Below are 17479 nucleotides of genomic sequence, written 5' to 3'. Positions count from 1 at the left end.
ATCTAGTAAGGATCTCCAGACGCAACTAGATGGCGTTGAGCCTCAGTCGAGTCCATGTGAGATTCAAGGAGAGGTCACTACCGAGCTGAGCCCGTTGGGGAGGTGGGCGGAGGGGGGGGGGGGGCGGTTGGCGAGGTCACGGTGCGGGTGACCTGTCAAACAGCCCCGGCGCGGTGGGGCACTGCCGCAGGCAAATGGCGCACTCCAGCGTTGTTCCATATCGCGGTGGTGGACCGGGCGGCCGGTTAGCTTGGCAGTTGGCTGCTTGGAAGGAAAGGATAATGAGGCATGGGTTTGCTGTGGCCGGCTCATCTACTGTCAACTATGGTGAACCCAAAGTAATGCAAATGTGATGTTGGTAATGCAGCTGGCAATGGAATGCTAGCGAATGCTCCGGGCGCCCAGTAGCTATAAGGATTAAGATTATTTATGTCTCCTGAAATGTTCATTGAATATAATTCAAGCAATAGAAACATCGTATCGTTCGCCAGTTTTTTGACCGGCTGGTGTTTCATGCGTATAACGCCCTTTGGCAAATAGGTAATTATCACGCAGGTGATTTTTTTTTTTTTTGGCTGGTAAGACAAAAGGTCAAATCAAGTCGCTAAGAGAAGATGAGGAAAAGTGAACGAATGCCACATTTTTGTGCATGAAGTCTGGAGTTAAAAAGCTAAAAGTTATGCGTGTAAGCTAAAAACAATAAGATCAGTTAATAAAAATATTTGACCCGAAATTAGCCTCTGTTTTGTCTGACCACGATTGCGTGTAAGACACCGGTCCAACCGGGTTCAACCCGGCCCAACCTGGTTCGGCTCCCCCTTTTTTTTAATATAAATTTGGCCCGGACCTTTTGAAAGAAAGGAATCACAAGGAGACAAAGTCCCCGCTAAGCTGAGCTTGTTGCGTTGACCCTGCTCTCTACCCTCCGATCAAGCAATTCCTGGTCTACGGCAGAATTTAGAGTCCAAATTTTAACGTGCGCACATAGCCGCGCACGGCCGGTCCCCTCACTGACTTCGCCTGGCAGCGGCCTGCCACCAACCACAGCCATACCCGTCAGGAGCCGCCCAAAAACGTCAAGCACACGCCGCGTTTCGAACCCGGACTTTTTCAACCGGGACGTGCGCTCTCACCATATGGCACATGGAGTCCAACGCTCTACCGACCGAGCTACCGGGACGGACATTTACCTTGGGGTCTCGCCTCGTGACATTGACAGACGTCAGACACCTTGGCCGAACTTTAGCCGAAACACTGAGTAAGCTGCGCAGGGCGGTAGGTGCTCGTAGTGTTGAGGTTGGGTAACCTGTGAGCTGAATGCGATGTCGTGAGTTCGAGCCCCACTCCCGAGTCCGTTTTTATCTAGACACGAACCAAAACCTTTCCTTCTACTGCAACACAGATAAGCACGATGACATATTTCCCCAATATCTTTCCCCGTTATCCTCTCCAAAAGTCAAAATTATCGCTTATCAATGTTCAGCTGAGTTTCATTTTTAAAGAAAAATATTTTTGGTCATTTGTCTGGAGCCGTTTCAACATTTTTCTTTTATGCTTCTTTTCGACCCGATAAAACCCACCAAAACTGAACGTGCCAAATGAAAAATATCTAACTCAAATACCAGTTTGGAAAAGCCTCATCATGCATCATGAAAAGCATCATGCAACTATCGACTGAATAGTTGCATGCTATGAATACGTCCTAGATTTCAATTATCATTGTTCAACATTTTGGCTGGAACTGACGGTGCCTCTGGCTTGCCCGTTTGTTTGAGATAATGATTCCCTTCAGTCGCATTCTTGCCGGTTCCACATGAACAGGATACCACCATACCGGAGTGAACGCACCCGCAACCATCATCCCCTCCCCTCAGCCTCGGCGCAGTGGCGGGCGGCGCGGCCCTGCCCGGCGCTACGCACGCCCTATGCGCCGTGATACCGCGTCACTCCCCCTCCCTCCTTCCCCCACAATGACCGGTGACCTCACTTCCCTCGGGATTTGGACTCGCCCTACCCCGACCGTAGCGCCACGTGGTGGCTCTGGAGATCTTAAATAGACCCACTGTACATACATACCTATAGGCTATCGGCTATAGCTCCACCACTATACGCTCCGCCCGTGATTTTGCAATAGATGCCAATGGTGCTTTACAATTTACAAAATTATGCTTTCTTAATCTTCCAAGAGCACTGCATCGAAAGTATCGCAAAATAAATGAGTTGAACGCTCGTCAAAAATATTATGTAAACCGGGTTAAGATTCCTTTACGGCCTTCTGCTAAGAAATTTGGGATCTGGTAGCCCACTTACTTATCAATATGGTAGCTCTAAACAAGACGAACGCGGCGCAGTATCGCGCAGTGTGTGTCTCAAGTTTCTGTTGCCTCGTGAAGGCCGAAGAAATTCAAATTTGGAAGAAATTCCAATTTGATTTATGATTGCTTTGATACAAGTCGTGGGTACTGAGTGGTGGGCTCAGGGCTGATATTCGGCTTTTTTCATGGTTTTTGAGTGGTCGCATTTCACACCCACCTTTTGGCTAGAGCGAGCCTGCTACAGTACTCAGGTGCATTATAGTCTTGAGCTGAAGTGAAAGTCAAGAACAAATTCAGCAACAACTTGAAATCGGAATTTACTATCAATGCTCTAGCACACTCTTCGCCCTTGAGAAGTGAATAGGGCCTTTGAACTCTGTTGAAAGGTAAGCTATGTAGCAACATGTTGATATTTCAGTAGGCGGAACTATGGTCAAGCGTAGGTACCCATTTTCAGTCGGGCGCACTATGGTATCGGCAGTCCATTTATAGAAACGTTTCTATTTTTGGAAGAAAGTTCCAAAAATGGAAACGCTAAAAACCATCTGTTCCAATAATGGAAACGCTCCGTTTCTATTTTCGGAAACGCAAGGAGCACATAAACCTGTTCGGTAGTTTCCGCAATAAACCATAGATTTCCGCATCAAACAAAGACCACCAATCAAAAGACCGCATTTCGCTTCATAATTCCAACGTTGAACAGAAAAATCGGCTGTTGAACAGGCTTGCACGGACCACTTCCTTTTGTAAACAATAAAATTTTTCATGATAGGTGAACTTTTATGTGTCATTAATGAAATACACCTCATTTTTTTGTGGAAAAATTTGATTTTCACAAGAATGGCATTGTTTAAATTGACAGACTTGCTGTCTGGTATTCATTAATATTTTACATTGCTGTAAAGCAAGCCCTGAATGGCGTGTTGGTGACCACGTGCGGAGATCGTCTCTCCGGCTTTGGAAGGCGGCAAGTTGGAAAATATTTCGTACAGATGCTTCTAAGTGGGCAAACTGAACTTCTTAGCACCCATTTAACTGACGAATGTGTGAAAGTTGGTAGAATGTATGTAAATAATTGCATTAAAGGTCTGATATGTTACTGCTTGTCGGAAGCGATCTAAGCTGTCGTCCAGTTTTAAATGATTCAATTATATGAAAAAGCGATGACAAGGTGTTATAAACAATTTCTATGGATAGGGAAATGCTCAAACTGTACTAATTGCCCACTTTGCACCGTATTAGTTCAGTAGGCCTTCAGTTAGTGCCTGTGTAAGGCCCATTGAATAATGCTTTATGAAGCACAGTTTCCATTTTTGGAACAAATGACGAATTTTAACTCAAGCTGTACATACAGCTCACGGATGCAGTAGGTTATAAGTATTTCAACTCTTATTTGCATTTAATGTTTTTAGAAGCACTTTCTGCCTTTCTCATTTCTAATAATCCACGAGAAGGTTGGAAAAGGTGCACGCTCCGACAGCATGAAATGCGAACCGGAGCTTCTGAACCGGCCTGATTAGGCCGAAGTTAAACTCCAACCTTACTTATAAAGCCTTGCTTTTCTTGGGAAGCCAGAGTCTGTTAACCACAATTCAGGGCACATCGCGACGCTTACTGCAGTCACGCATGCATGCTTGCAACAGTTAAAATATGTTATAATGTGGGTTTCGTAAGCAGTAGCAGCTTAGTAGGCAAGACGGTTGGACAGTTCTGGGGTTTATGTAAGTGCATAGAAATTGGGGACTTTCACCAGAAGACACATTTCCGTAAGCATTATTGTACCAACATCGGCTTTCGGGCACTATTCCCAAGCAATTGGAGGACCATTCATACGAAATTTAGATGCAAAGGGAAATCACCCATATCAGAACATGTACCGGCATCAATAGCTCGGCAATTACTTAGAGGGCGTGGGGTAGACAGGCCCACATATCAATAATATGGTGCTTATGCCTTTTCCTGTGTTGGCTCATAGTTTCCATTTTTGGAACCTTCCGTTTCCAAAAATGGAACGTTGACAAGGGTTTGCGTCAGGGCATCAGATTCGCCATTTGCGCACGAAAATATTGTTGGGTTTTACTGTTTTGGGAGAAAACATATCGACGAAAAGACACGCCAGCTGAAAAGATTACTATTAACTTAAGAAATACAGAAATATGCCTGCTTAAAAATTGGCGTTTCTAATTTTGGAACTGGCGTTTCCATAAATGGAACAAAGTGCCTTCCAAATTTGGAAACGTTTCCATTAATAGATACGTATCCATAAATGGACTGCCGATACCATAGTGCGCCCGACTGTTTTCGGGAACGCATTTTGTTCCCATGTTTGGGAACGATAAATTCAAATATGGGAACGCCATGTAGGCATTATTTAAAACAAGAAAAAGAACCGGCGGTACACATGGAGGTCCCCGCTTCAAAATTAGTTAATCCCTATAATATAGACATCATTCTATAGAGAAACTCGTGTTTAGTAAGAATAATGTGGTTTCCAGTTATCTGATCGATAATTTTAAGACCAAAAGCTAACTAATCGTATTCTTACCACGATTTCGGTGGAGCCGCACGACGGTCTGTTGTCAACATGTCAATTGTTGTTAAATACCATTACACAGAAATGTAGTATCTTCATAAAACCCAACACACTAGGGGAACTGTGGGAAACCGGGGTTTTGGGTGGGGGGTGGGGGTACTATTTTTATGAAAAAGTGATAGATATACACAAATAATTTTGGAATTACGGTTCTGTATTTTTAATTTTTAATAGAAGAGAATTCGGTAATTTTCTTTTTCGGTAAAGCGCCTCACGAGATGCGCCAGATCTGTCGACGAATGATAGCGACTTTTCTGAAAAAGTCTTCAGAAATGTTTCGTTCGTAAATATTTTCGTTCGTGTATTTTCTTTATTTTCGTTTTTTGGTCCGTGCATTTTTTGTCTGTACATATTTTCATTCTTCGTCCAACATTTCTTCGCCTGTACTGTACATGTTTTCGTCTGTGGCCAACTCGTGGCGAAGCAGTGCAGTGCCGAAGGCAATGCCTTAGGAGAGATTACAGGCAATAGTAAATCAAATATTTTTAGGTTAAATGGTTATGTATCTGGCTTCAGGCCGAAGGCCTGAAGCCTGATGCATGACCACTTAACCTGAAAATATTTGATTTACTATTGCCTGCAATCTATTCCTGCAAGTAACTATTTCCTTATCCGGTAGGCAAAAATCAGTAGGTTAGGTTAGGTTAGGTTAGGTTAGGTTAGGTTAGGATTCCCGGTAGGCAAGAATCAGTAGGTTAGGTTAGGTTAGGTTAGGTTAGGTTAGGTTTCTTAATGCCTGGTAGGCAAAAATCAGTAGGTTAGGTTAGGTTAGGTTAGGTTAGGTTAGGTTAGGTTAGGTTAGGTTAGGTTAGGATTCCCGGTAGGCAAGAATCAGTAGGTTAGGTTAGGTTAGGTTAGGTTAGGTTTCTTTATGCCTGGTGGGCAAAATCAGTAGGTTAGGTTAGGTTTCTGCTCGGTAGGCAAAAATCAGTAGGTTAGGTTAGGTTAGGTTAGGTTAGGTTAGGTTAGGTTAGGACACCTCTTTGAATTTCATCAACTATCAAGTAATAATCGCTTTTCTCAAATTTAAAGTTGTCCGCGCTTTAGACATAACGATTTGAGAACCTTGGTATTGTTTGTCATTTCTGGCTGCGATAAAAAATTGTGCACGCGAAACGCATCTGATATTTTTGCAGCCTTGATTGTTTATAAATTGTGTTCATCCGCCGTAACCAGCATGGCGTCAGCGTCGGTTGCGAGGGGTGAGGTATGTGGTGTTTTGGGGTCAATTTTGCCAGCTTTAAATGGTAAGCTGTTGCATTTTACTGGCAGGGAATGTTAGATAGTTGGATTATAGCATGTTGTGATACTAATTGGATTCATATAATTAAAACGAAAACGCTTGGGGACCTCCGTGTTTCCGACCAAAGAACCGTTAAATGACGTCCAAAAGATATAAAACGATCGTGAACCGCCTGATATTTGTCTCAATATTGTTGGGAAAGAGTTTGATATCAATATTGTAAGGCCCATCGTAGTTTCAAATCGTTCCCCTATTTCTAAAGCAGTCCATCATCCGGGCCGCGAGCCCAAATTTGGGAACGCTCTCGTACACTGGCGCTGCAAGCGTTCCTTATTATGGGAACGGCGTACCCAAAATTGGGAACGATTTCACCGACGCCTTTCAGGGGCTCTTTTCATTAACAAGCATCACGTCCAACGCCGCAAAATTATTGTTAACGCAACAATCATCAGATGACCTTTCCGGCAAGACCGTCGCATGTTTCGCCCGGTCTTCTGCGCTTTTATTCCCCTCGATCTCGCTGCGGGCACGCCCCCCTCTGCAGGATTACGTAATTCACAACGCTCAGCGATGTTCAACAAGGTCTTCCATACCTATATCCACCGTCCGTGCCGAGGGTGGAGACATGTCAAGCACCTGTCTGTTTATCACCAATAGTTGATGAGTACAAGGAAGTATCCAAAAATGGGAACGCTGAATATGTTACGCCCTCAAAACACCTAGTCCCAATGAAAATCTAGTTTTTTTCCTTTCTTAATGAGTGTAAGTGGCAAAAGGCCTGGTAGGATGGGCACGAGGGATGATCGAAATCAGCATAGAAATTATAAATAAGCCACACAGAGCGACCTATATAAGAGAAATTCCCCCAAAACGATCATGCTTAGAAACACGGAAGACAAAAACCACGCTCATTGGCCATTCTTATAAAGAAAAGAACGGAGGGACGCTCCGTCATTTCTGAGATTAGACGGAATTTGGTTATCATAAAAGGACGAAGACGAAAGACGGAACCCGTTAAAAGAACGAAGCCAGATTGACGCTACCCCCACCCAAAAGGACGCGTTTCCGTATCATAAAGAGACAAAGGCGCCTCTGGTGACGTAAGACTTTGCGTTGTTCGTGAAAAATAACGCATCAGAAATAGCGCTGCTCTTCAGCAGCGCTTTTTTACGGCATTGATACGATATTTAGCTAGTTGCGAGAGCAACTTGTGCGAAATGTGTTTCAGGCTGCGTGCTAATCGATATGTGAACTGTATGACATTGGTCGGGAGTTATTTCACACGAAAATTAGTCAATTTCACATGCAGACCAAGTACCTATAGACCGCCACCTTATCGTTCTGCAGCTATCGTTGTTTATCGGGCATACACATTAACAGGCAGGATTGGACACCTTGAGATGCAATATCCAGTAAGTGGTAGGTGTTTACTGTTTGCAACTGCCTCCCAGTAGCTCCACCCTCACCTGGCCTGTGTCCTGTGTCCTCTGGCGCCTCGACTGGTATCACGGTTGGAGGTCTGAGTCACGTGGCACTACAACTTCTCGTTAGCACTTAAAGTTCTTGTTTGCACGCAGAGAAATTCGTATACACTCCACCACGCTCAAGCGCTCTCGCTGGACTGTCCTCGCTGTCCCCACACAGAGAAGATCCACAGGCCATTTCTTCCCCCGCTCCCCCTCCCCCCTCTTTAGCGTCAGTTCGTCAAAACAACACCTGCGCCCCCCGTCTCTCTCTCTCTCTCTCTACCTACTCCTTCCCTCTCTCCCTCCCTTTCATCCAGAGCCGCCGCGCGCGTTCGCCGCGCGCCGCGTCGTCCCCTTGAGCGAAAGATGCCTTATCAGTATCCCCTCCTCTTTTATCTCTACCGCTTGTCCCGAGCCGCCACGCTAACTCAGGGTGTCTGCGTTGTTCCCTTACCGCTTATTAGACATCCTATCACTGAGTAAGACATAGGCATTACCACATTTATACGCAAAAACAATCTTTGGTGGGTTTCAGCCTAGCAGGAAAGACTACAACATATTACATACTTCGCCTATCTATATTATCCTTGATCGTAGCCAAGGCCTCTGGCCAAGGCTATGTATCGTAGCAGACAACAGTCCCCGGTCCCATAAAAATTCAAATGTGATCCCAAATAATTGCAGGTTCTCATTTTATTATACCCATATAGCGATCACACAGTATTTTCTTAGTCTTATTGCATTCTTTGTGACGAAATTTATAAGAAAATATTGCAGGAAATAATTCTTGTTTCATTTACTAAAGCTCTTGATCATTTAGACGAAAAACGCATCCTAGCAAAACAACGAAGGGGGAGGGGTAGAGGGACGGAACCTTTATGATAACCAAAAAGGACGGAATCGTTTAATTCATTGAGTTCTTTTTTTCCTTCCGTCCCTCCGTCCTTTTTCTTTATAAGAATGGCCGACGCTCCTTCTAAAACAACGCTAAACAGCTAGCATTAAAATGAAATATGTCTTTCCGGGCTGATAAAATACAGCTGAATAATTTTCGACCACTTAAACTAAGTTTACAACAGTAGTTCGGTAAAATCACGCACGTTCTACGCGGTCGTCCGCCTCGACACCAAATGTCAACAATATTACCTCGGGACTGTCCGCGTGTTCGCTTGCATATGTCAGCATCTGGTGTCGCTAGTATGAAACTTCATAACCAGGCGAAAATTATTATACTTGACCTCAAAATGTAAAAAACGCTTCATTTTCCTTAAAATTGCATGTTAAATGTAGTGTAACCCATGTTTTCACCATTCCGTCATTTCAAAAAATCATTAAAAATATCATTCGACGGCCAATTTCCTTGTTCAACGGTCAGATTAAAGATAATTTTATAGAGACTTAGTAGATACTTAAATTAGCGTGCACTTTTTTGAGACGTGATGCACTTATGAGTTTTAGTGGGCGAACGGCCGAAAAATTACCTTCCGTTCTCATAAATGGGAACGCCCGTTCCCATATTTGGGAACTCCGCTCCCAAAAATGGGAACGTTCCTATATTTGGGTACTCATGACCATAGTTCCGCCTACTGATTTCTGTTTTGGTTTGTTTTTGGCCAGCCACCCACTACCAATGCTGGTTATTCTCAAATCTGTTGTTTTGAAAATGATTTTAGCCTTTTTGTGACCCTTTATCAACCTCCACACCCCTAGCATTGAAAGTGTCTTTAACTTATTGCTCATGTTTTTTATTATACTGTTTTGCTTTGACACTCGACCTAGCTATGACACAGAGCTCGTGAAAAATGAATGTGATTAACCCATGCCGGGCCATGGGGAGGTGTTTGAACACCCCCCCCCCTGTGGTTTTTCTCAGATCTCAAAAACGGCGGCGCTTCATGCATCTTTTCCGCACATGTGAAAATTTCAGACCCAGGGCCTCAAGGTCAGGTCACTAGGTCAGGTCAAGTGTCCTCACCTCAGAAAAAAAACTCAATCCTCGTGATAGCTACACCGACTGAGCGATCTCCTTGAAACTTTCAGCGATTGATTAGAGTAACAGACAACAGTATGTACAAAATGTGTATCTCAGAATTTTGATATCGGTGACCTAAGGTCAGGTCAATTTTGCGACCTCTCCATTATAAGTCAATGAGAGGAAATTGAAATGCGCCTCTTTTGGACGAATGGTGTCCAAACCCTCTTAAACATTGGCTCCTAGGTAAACATGACACTCTGAATCAGAAAAATGCACCTGTGACCCCTCTGTGTGCCCCTGAGGTCATCTCAGGTCATGAACGGTCACCAGCAGTTTTTTTAACTGTAACTGTTTTTTTAACTTTTTTTTTTTTTTTACTGTAACTTTGGATAAAGACGTGCTAGAGCGATGAAAACACGTCAGATGTATTCAGCTCGACGATACGGATCGACTGATATGCAACATGACCCTTTCCGGTCAGGTCATGACCTTGACCTGAGGTCAAATTTTCAAAATGACCTTTCAAGGTCAACAAATAGTGCATTCGACGCGTCGCGACGAAAGAAGCACGATGCTGCTAAAAGTCGGCATTGTCGTGGCTCTCTTGAGTCAAACGCTATTGACAAAAAACAATTTTCATGAAAACTGCTATTTTTACCGTTTTTGCTCTTTGAAGGCTAAACCGTTGACCTGAGGTCAAATTTGAGAACATTGCTCAGAAAGGTCTGTAAAAGGGCTATGGAATGCGCTTTTCCGCGGCGCTCTAGCTCTATTGGTTCCCGAGTTAGCCGTTGGCAGTTTCCAAAATTGTTGAAATGGACTACATTTGACCTTTGATGACCTCTGGTGACCTGACCTTTGACCGGACCCAAAAAATGACCGAAGTATTTCCGTCATTATTTTTTACGCTCTTTCGAATGCCGCTTATTGCGTTTCGCTACGTCGCCCAGGAGCCGAGTTAGACGGGGGTGTTCAGACCCCCCCCCCCGGCCCGGCGCGGAAGTTGCGGAGCACCGGCCCGGCGCGGGTTAACTTAAATATCAAATAATGCTTGATTGCAGTGTTAGTGCTATTGCAGTTAATAGGTGCTTAAAACTATCAGAAGCAATATCCACCTTTGTTATAGCTATAAAGAATTTGACAAAATGAAAAAGTCTGCTTATGTTAAGGATATTGGTGATGAATTCCTGAGGTTCAGGTTATGATGTGTACCTTGGTATCAAAGATGCATACTTCAGCTAGCTGGGAATTTTGAACAGTCTAGAAAGGATAGCCTTCTGTTTTTGGATATGTTTGTTTGAGACACTCCAAAAGCTTTAGCTTAGCTTGACCCATTTGACATTTATTTACTGCTCGAAGAACTGGCTGTTTCTTTTATGCTTATGTTCAATTGAAAATGATGAAACGAAAGTGTAATTTTAATTACCTTTATAAGTTACTGAAATGTGGGTTGATTTACCAAAGTAAAAACAATACTTTCCATCATCAAGATTTAGTCAATTTAATTTTGAAAAATGCCTGGCGGTAGGTGACAAATGGCAAATCATAGTTAACCCGCGCGGGGCTGGGGGTGGGGGGGGGGGGGTGGGGTGGGGTGGGGGGGTGCGCCGCCAAACTTTCAGTACCTTTTCTTACATCAATTTGACACGTTCCCTGAAAATTTGAGCGAAATCCTTCGGATTTTTTTTTAGAAAATGACGTTTTAGTGACGTCATGTTCGCCATTTTCGTCTCAAAAACGGCAAAATTTCAAACGCCGCTAGCATCTTCATTTTTAACCCGGCAGGCGGTGGGCCTACCAGCCACCTTTCGCGCGGTGGGGGGGGGGGGCACTTTTTTGCTCCCCCGTATCTCCGAAACTACTGGACGGATCCGGAAAATTCAAACGGTGTTCGATAGCCCTGTCAAATTTGTCGAGGGAAACCAAATTTCATTGACCTCGGGGTCACCGATGACGTCACAGGTCAGGTCAAAGATAAAATGTTTCACCGTTCACGGGGGTTCTAGGGAAAGCGCTATAACACCGAGTAAAACGCATTTTGTCGAAAATCAGCGATAAGGCGTCAGTTGTCTAGTACATATGTTGCTATTAGAGGTCACTGGTCATACCAGGTCAGGTCACCAAAGGTCACCAAGGTTCACCACATGAGCCCAACTTTACTAAGGTTATGCGATGCATGTTTTATGGCCAGTTTTTCATTTCCAACTCAATGGTGTTGGTTATAAGACCATCAGGTACGGTTTAGGTCACTTTCTGGTGGAGGTCAGGTCAAGGTCAGGCAGTGTCCCAAAATTTGTAGATGTGGGTGGGAAACGACATTCAAATGAAAATCATTTTCCACTCTCACCTCCAGTTTTCAAGCCCAATTTTTCACTCCCAATTCCACTGAGAAGGGGCTATTGCGTGAATGGTTGTTTTGCATCTGTCACAATTATAGATAGATGAATGTTTTTGATCATTTTCCCACTCTTTTTGGGCTTTACCTGACTGACAATTTTTCACTCATCTTTTTTTTTTGGTCAGCAATTTTCCTCTCTGACACCCAAGCAAAAATATAATTTTGGGACACTGAGGTCAGGTCAAAAAAGGTCAAATTTCAAAGTTGATATTTTTGCATAAAATGGGTATCGATTCGATGCAGCTCGTCACGGGGAGTCTAATGGTGGTCTTTGTTTTGCGCTACGAGGTCTAGAATTGCTAAAAATTGAGTTTGAAAATTTAACGTCATCAATTTTGAACAGTTTTTTCGCTATAACTTGGCCAAAAAAAAGAGGTATCGATCTCAAATTTGGTATGTAGATAGAAGGCGGTAGGGGCTATCACATATATTCCGGTTTTTTCGAAATTCAAAAATCTTTGGATTTTTTTTGGCTATTATATTCAAAAAATCTATTTTTTGATTTTTGGGGGTCAAAATCCAAAAAATTCGAAAAACCGAAATAGCAGTTTTGTAGCCCTTCTGATTCCACACCTTTTATGTCTGAAACATTTTTCTGTATCTCTAAAGCTGTAGGCCTGACAGCTCTTCCCGCGAAACCTTTTTTTGGGTCGAATATGGCAAAAATGACGTCACTCTGACGTCATTAGCGGCCAACCTATCATAGCCTTTGGAAACATTTTTGGTCACTATGTGCGTTAGCTGCTCCCGAGAGGGTACTGAAAGTTTGGTGACGATCGGCGCAGCGGTTCTCGAGATATATCGAAAAAAACTAAAGGGGGGGGGGGCAAAAAAATACCCCTCCCCCACCGCCTGGAAGGTTAAGAGAATCAAGACGTAACAGAAAAGGTTATACGTGATTCTACTTTGTCTACCAAATGGCTATCTCGGTTTGTGAAAATTTTGGATTTTGGCTCAAATTTTTCCAAAAAACTGACTTTATTGGGAAAATAATAATAAAATCCAAAATTTTGCGTGTATCGAAAAAAGCGGATTATATGTCAGAGAAGTGGTCTATGTGCACCTACATATCAATTTTCTAAAGAATCGGTTCAAAAATGTGGGAGTTATTTCAAATTTTATGATGTCACGAGTCACAACACACAAATTTTTTGAAAAAAAAATGTTTTTTTAAGTTCTAGACCTTGTACAGAAACAAGAATAGCACCATTCGATTCGCCGTGAAAAACTACATCAGACAGATACCTTTTTAGGCCTTAACAACCAACTTCAAAATTTGACCTCATTTGACCTGACCTTGACCTGACCTTGACCTGAAATTCATCAAGAGGTGGTCCATATCACTTATTGAGTGTACCTATTGAATTATATGATTAAAATGACCCATAAAACATGTGTCGCACATGCCCTTTTCTATATTTTGTTTTTGGTGACCTGACCTGACCTTGACCTTGACCTCTGAATGATATTGTATGCAACGAATACTGTCTTGGTAGCCTAAGAACACGTTTTGGGCAATCAGTCTCAGTCCATGACTCCATTCCTCGGCAACTACGGTGTAAGGCCGATACTGTAGAAACTTGCAATTTGTACCCTTGACCTGACCTTGACCTTGACCTCAAACTTTAAATTAAGTACGTGTTTTTAGTTGTTCGTGATGAGATCTTTCGATTGGCGTTTGAATTTTCCAAATCGGACCATTAGTTCGGGAGATAACACGGGGGGGGGGTAAAATTTACACCCCCCAGCCCCGCGCGTTCGGCTGGAGACCCCAGCCCCGCGCGGGTTAATGATTATTGGTAATTATTTGTACATATTGTTGGTCCCACCAAACGTCAAAAAAATCCACCTATTTGGTACAGCTGTAATAGAAAATTATTATGATATATTGAGGTGCTTCTATAGGTATGCTGTGGTGCTTCTATAGGTAATGTTTTAACTGGATAGGTACTGTTCTACTGTTAGAGTGTCATCTCAACCTTTTTAAAGGAATGGAGCACCGAATTAGTGGGTGTGTATGTGCAATTATTTTTTGGAGCAACAAGGCTTGTGGAGCCAAAGGCTGGAGTTTTCAAGTTCGTTGGCATTGTCACATTATCGTCGCTGACCGAAGTTTGTCGACTGAGAAGTGCTGCACCGATGTAGTACCAATGACTTATCCTAACCAAATGACATTATTTAGATACCTAAGACATTCTTCTCATCAGAGAACAATACATCTTGAGTGGTCCACTGGCCGTTTGGAATTCGTTGATAAGTCTGTGAAGAATTGAAATAACTGGTTGATTGTCAGTAGCTGTCAAGACGTTAGAAGTGCTGATGAGCTGTTGTTGATTGAGCCGTTGAGCCGCTGTGGTGAGCCGGCGGCGGCTGGAGAGGGGCGGAGACGGGCCGCCTGCGGGGCGCCGCGCCAGCCTGACCGCTCGCCTGTGCCCGCAGGCGGCGCCATGATCTCGCTCAGCAAGAAGCTGCTGCAGAAGCGCGGCGAGGCGGCGGCCGGCAGCGCGGCGGCCGGCGCGCCGCCAGAGAGCCGCCGCCGCGCCGCCATGCGCGACCGGCTGCTCACCAAGGAGGTGCAGGAGATGCACGAAAACCTGCCGGCCACCTGTTCGGTGGAGTTTCCGCGGCCGGACGCGCTGCACGAGCTGGTGCTGACGGTGCGGCCCGACGAGGGCTACTGGCGGCGCGGCGCGTTCGTGTTCACCATCACGGTCGGCGAGGAGTACAACCTGTCGCCGCCCGAGGTGCGCTGTCGCACGCGGCTCTGGCACCCCAATATCGCCGAGGACGGCGCCGTCTGCCTCAGCCTGCTGCGGCAAAACTCCTACGACGGCATGGGCTGGGCGCCCACGCGCAAACTCAAGGACGTCGTCTGGGGCCTCAACTCGCTCTTCACCGACCTGCTCAACTTCGACGATCCCCTCAACACCGAGGCGGCCGACCACTACGCGCGCGACCGCGACGGCTTCGAGCGCAAGGTGTCCGAGTACGTGCGACTGTACGCGCCGCGGTGAGCGACTGACCGCTCCGGGCAGGGACGGACTCTGCGCCGCGCGGCCGGGGCCGGCCCGCGGACACTGCCCCGGCCGGCCGTGCGAGCTCGGCCGCCAGTGCCGCGCGCGGCCAGCTCCAGTACCGAGAGCCGCTCACAGGCCAGCCGGTGTCTGACTCGCTCCGGTGACCTCAGTGCGCGGCCCCCGGGTGGACAGGGAGGTACTGGCCGGCCGATCGGCCCGGCCCCGGCACGTGAAGCGCCTCCGCAGACCTTCCGTGACACGCCCGTCCAGTCAGCGAGCCGGAGAGAGGCGCCGGTGATCGCGGCGTGTGTGTGTGGTCTGGGGTGGCTGACGCGCTCGACATGTGCCGAAGCACCGCCAGTGTAACAGGCCTAAGGCTACTTGGCCAAGTGCTGGCTGTTTGCTGATCATGCTGCGGCATTCTTATCCTGCTGATCATACCGCGCTGATTATCTGCACAGAGAACTGTATCTAGTTGAGCCGTACGTGCCTGCATACTTTGACCTCGCTGATTTGTGTTCGGCCGTTTTTAGGTTTAATGATGCCGCAAATCCAGAATCCCTCAACGTTGGTTTGTTGGTCTGTATTGGTTTGTTCGTTCGCAGCCAGTCTTGTGAACTGTGCACTCTTTGTCATATTGTTCGTATGAGTGATTTTGGCCCAGACTGGCTCTTGTTTAAGCAGCCTGACGTTCTGTTTTAGTTCAGATAACGCCTTACAGTGCCGTTTGTTTTGCTCAGCGCCACTACCATTGTCAGTCGTGAATCGTTCGCGCTGGCCAGAGGCGACCTCTGAGAGTGACGGCAGTCCTTGTGTGGGGGGAGCCGAGCGGCCGTCCCTGTGAGGGAGGAGCCGAGCGGCCGTCCCTGTGAGGGAGGAGCCGAGCGGCCGTCCCGGCGAGGGTGCGCCGTCCCGCCGCCCTGAATACGCGCCGTGCTGCGGCCCGACCTTAGCCACTGCTCCGCTGACCGATACTTGTGTAATGTGTCCAGTCTGATAACGAATAAATATCCACTCTGCTGCCGGCCTATCTGCACCGAGAATCAGTGCAACATATCGATATCATTGGGAGCCCTCGGGTGCAAAGTATGGAGGAGAACATATGACAGGTACTATCTGACTAACCCAATGATCTTAATTAATTTCCGTCTTTTAGTCTTTTTGTTTCCTTTTTCTGACTAACGCCTGGTCCTGGCATGTGACGCTGAATTACTTGGTGCGGTGGAGTAGAAGCTGCCTACTGCACAAACGTTGGATGTTGTGAACACTACCCAAATTACAGTCTACATATGCGCACTGTGACGTCTATGAGTGTCAGTGCAATGTGTTTTTGTCGATCTGACGTTCGCTCATCCACATCTTTTCCCAGGACATACCTTCACTCAGCATGAGTTGGCCGATTCTGGGTGGCGCTGCCAGCGCCGCCTGCCGGCTGGGCAGTGCTGCCCTCCCGCGGCGGGCGGTGGCAACTAGCGCGCCGCTGCAGCGCCGTTTCCCGCGCGCCAAGCTGCCGCTGAACACGGAGCGGCTGAACGGCACTGAGCGGGTGTCCGTGCTCGTGCCCCGGCTGCCCGACCTCTCCCGAGGGGTGCCGCAGGACGACGGCGGTATCCGCTACCACGGCTTCACATACTACCCGCGGTGAGTCCAGTACAGCGGCCTCACATACTACCCGCGGTGAGTCCAGTACAGCGACTTCTCATACTACCCGCGGTGAGTCCAGTACAGCGGCCTCGCGTACTGCCCACGGTGGGTCCAGTACAGCGGCCTCACATACTACCCGCGGTGAGTCCAGTACAGCGGCCTCACATACTACCCGCGGTGAGACCAGTACTCCAGTACCACGGCTTCACATACTGCCCGTGGTGAGTCCAGTACAGCGGCCTCACATACTACCCGCGGTGAGTCCAGTACAGCGACCTCACATGCTGTCCTCAGTGAACAGAAACACGGCTTCACATGCTACCGGCGGACCGCGGTGAGTTATGGGACAGTGGATACGGCTTCACATACTACACTCGGTGGGGAACGCGGCTTCAGATACGACATTCGGTGAGTAGTATGTAGTACCGACTGCCCTATGTGTACCTCGAATACCATTTTCTGATAAGAACTAGCTGGTTTCAGATATCGTTTCAAATATTGCCGGTTTGAAATGGTAGTACCAACGGTGAGGCAATTAATACCTGAGGCCGCAGTCTGAGATGCCTCCCGTACTGAGTCAAATATTTCTGCTGGAAATATGGAATATGCGACTCGCATTGAGTCAATTATTGCCCTCCGTCAGTCTGAACTACCGCTCGGCGGATGTCTCAGATACTGCCGCTGGCAGTCCAAATGCTGTATGCGGCCAGTAAAATACTGCCCGTCGAAGTCGGCCCGCCCCCGGAGCCGCGGCCGACCCTCTCAGTCGCCGGAGCCGGGCTCGACTTCCACCAACTCTGGTATTTCCAGAAACAACAGCTGCCGCTC

The 17479-nt window shown here is 46.4% G+C and overlaps 1 protein-coding gene across 2 annotated transcripts; it reads left to right on the top strand.

The window, feature by feature from the left end:
• Nucleotides 1-2362: 2362 nt before the first annotated feature.
• On the top strand, nt 2363-16650 carry LOC122376773 (NEDD8-conjugating enzyme UBE2F-like). Of its 2 annotated transcripts, none has more exons than XR_006255701.1 (2): nt 2363-2701; nt 16377-16650. XR_006255701.1 is itself a non-coding variant. In XM_043356717.1 (2 exons), exon 2 carries the CDS (start codon nt 14438-14440, stop codon nt 15002-15004), a length of 567 nt encoding a protein of 188 aa, XP_043212652.1. In that variant the 5' UTR covers nt 2382-2701; nt 14430-14437; the 3' UTR covers nt 15005-16028. The 2 variants fall into 2 exon arrangements, 1 of the variants encoding a protein (XP_043212652.1); XM_043356717.1 differs by lacking the exon at nt 16377-16650 and adding an exon at nt 14430-16028 and having other exon boundaries at nt 2382-2701.
• Nucleotides 16651-17479: the final 829 nt, after the last annotated feature.

Source organism: Amphibalanus amphitrite, unplaced genomic scaffold, assembly GCF_019059575.1.
Source record: "Amphibalanus amphitrite isolate SeventyFive unplaced genomic scaffold, NRLGWU_Aamphi_draft 002292F_arrow, whole genome shotgun sequence".
Lineage (NCBI taxonomy): Eukaryota > Metazoa > Arthropoda > Thecostraca > Balanomorpha > Balanidae > Amphibalanus > Amphibalanus amphitrite.
Note: the sequence above shows the minus strand (reverse complement) of the source record. Positions and strands in the feature narration are given on the sequence as shown.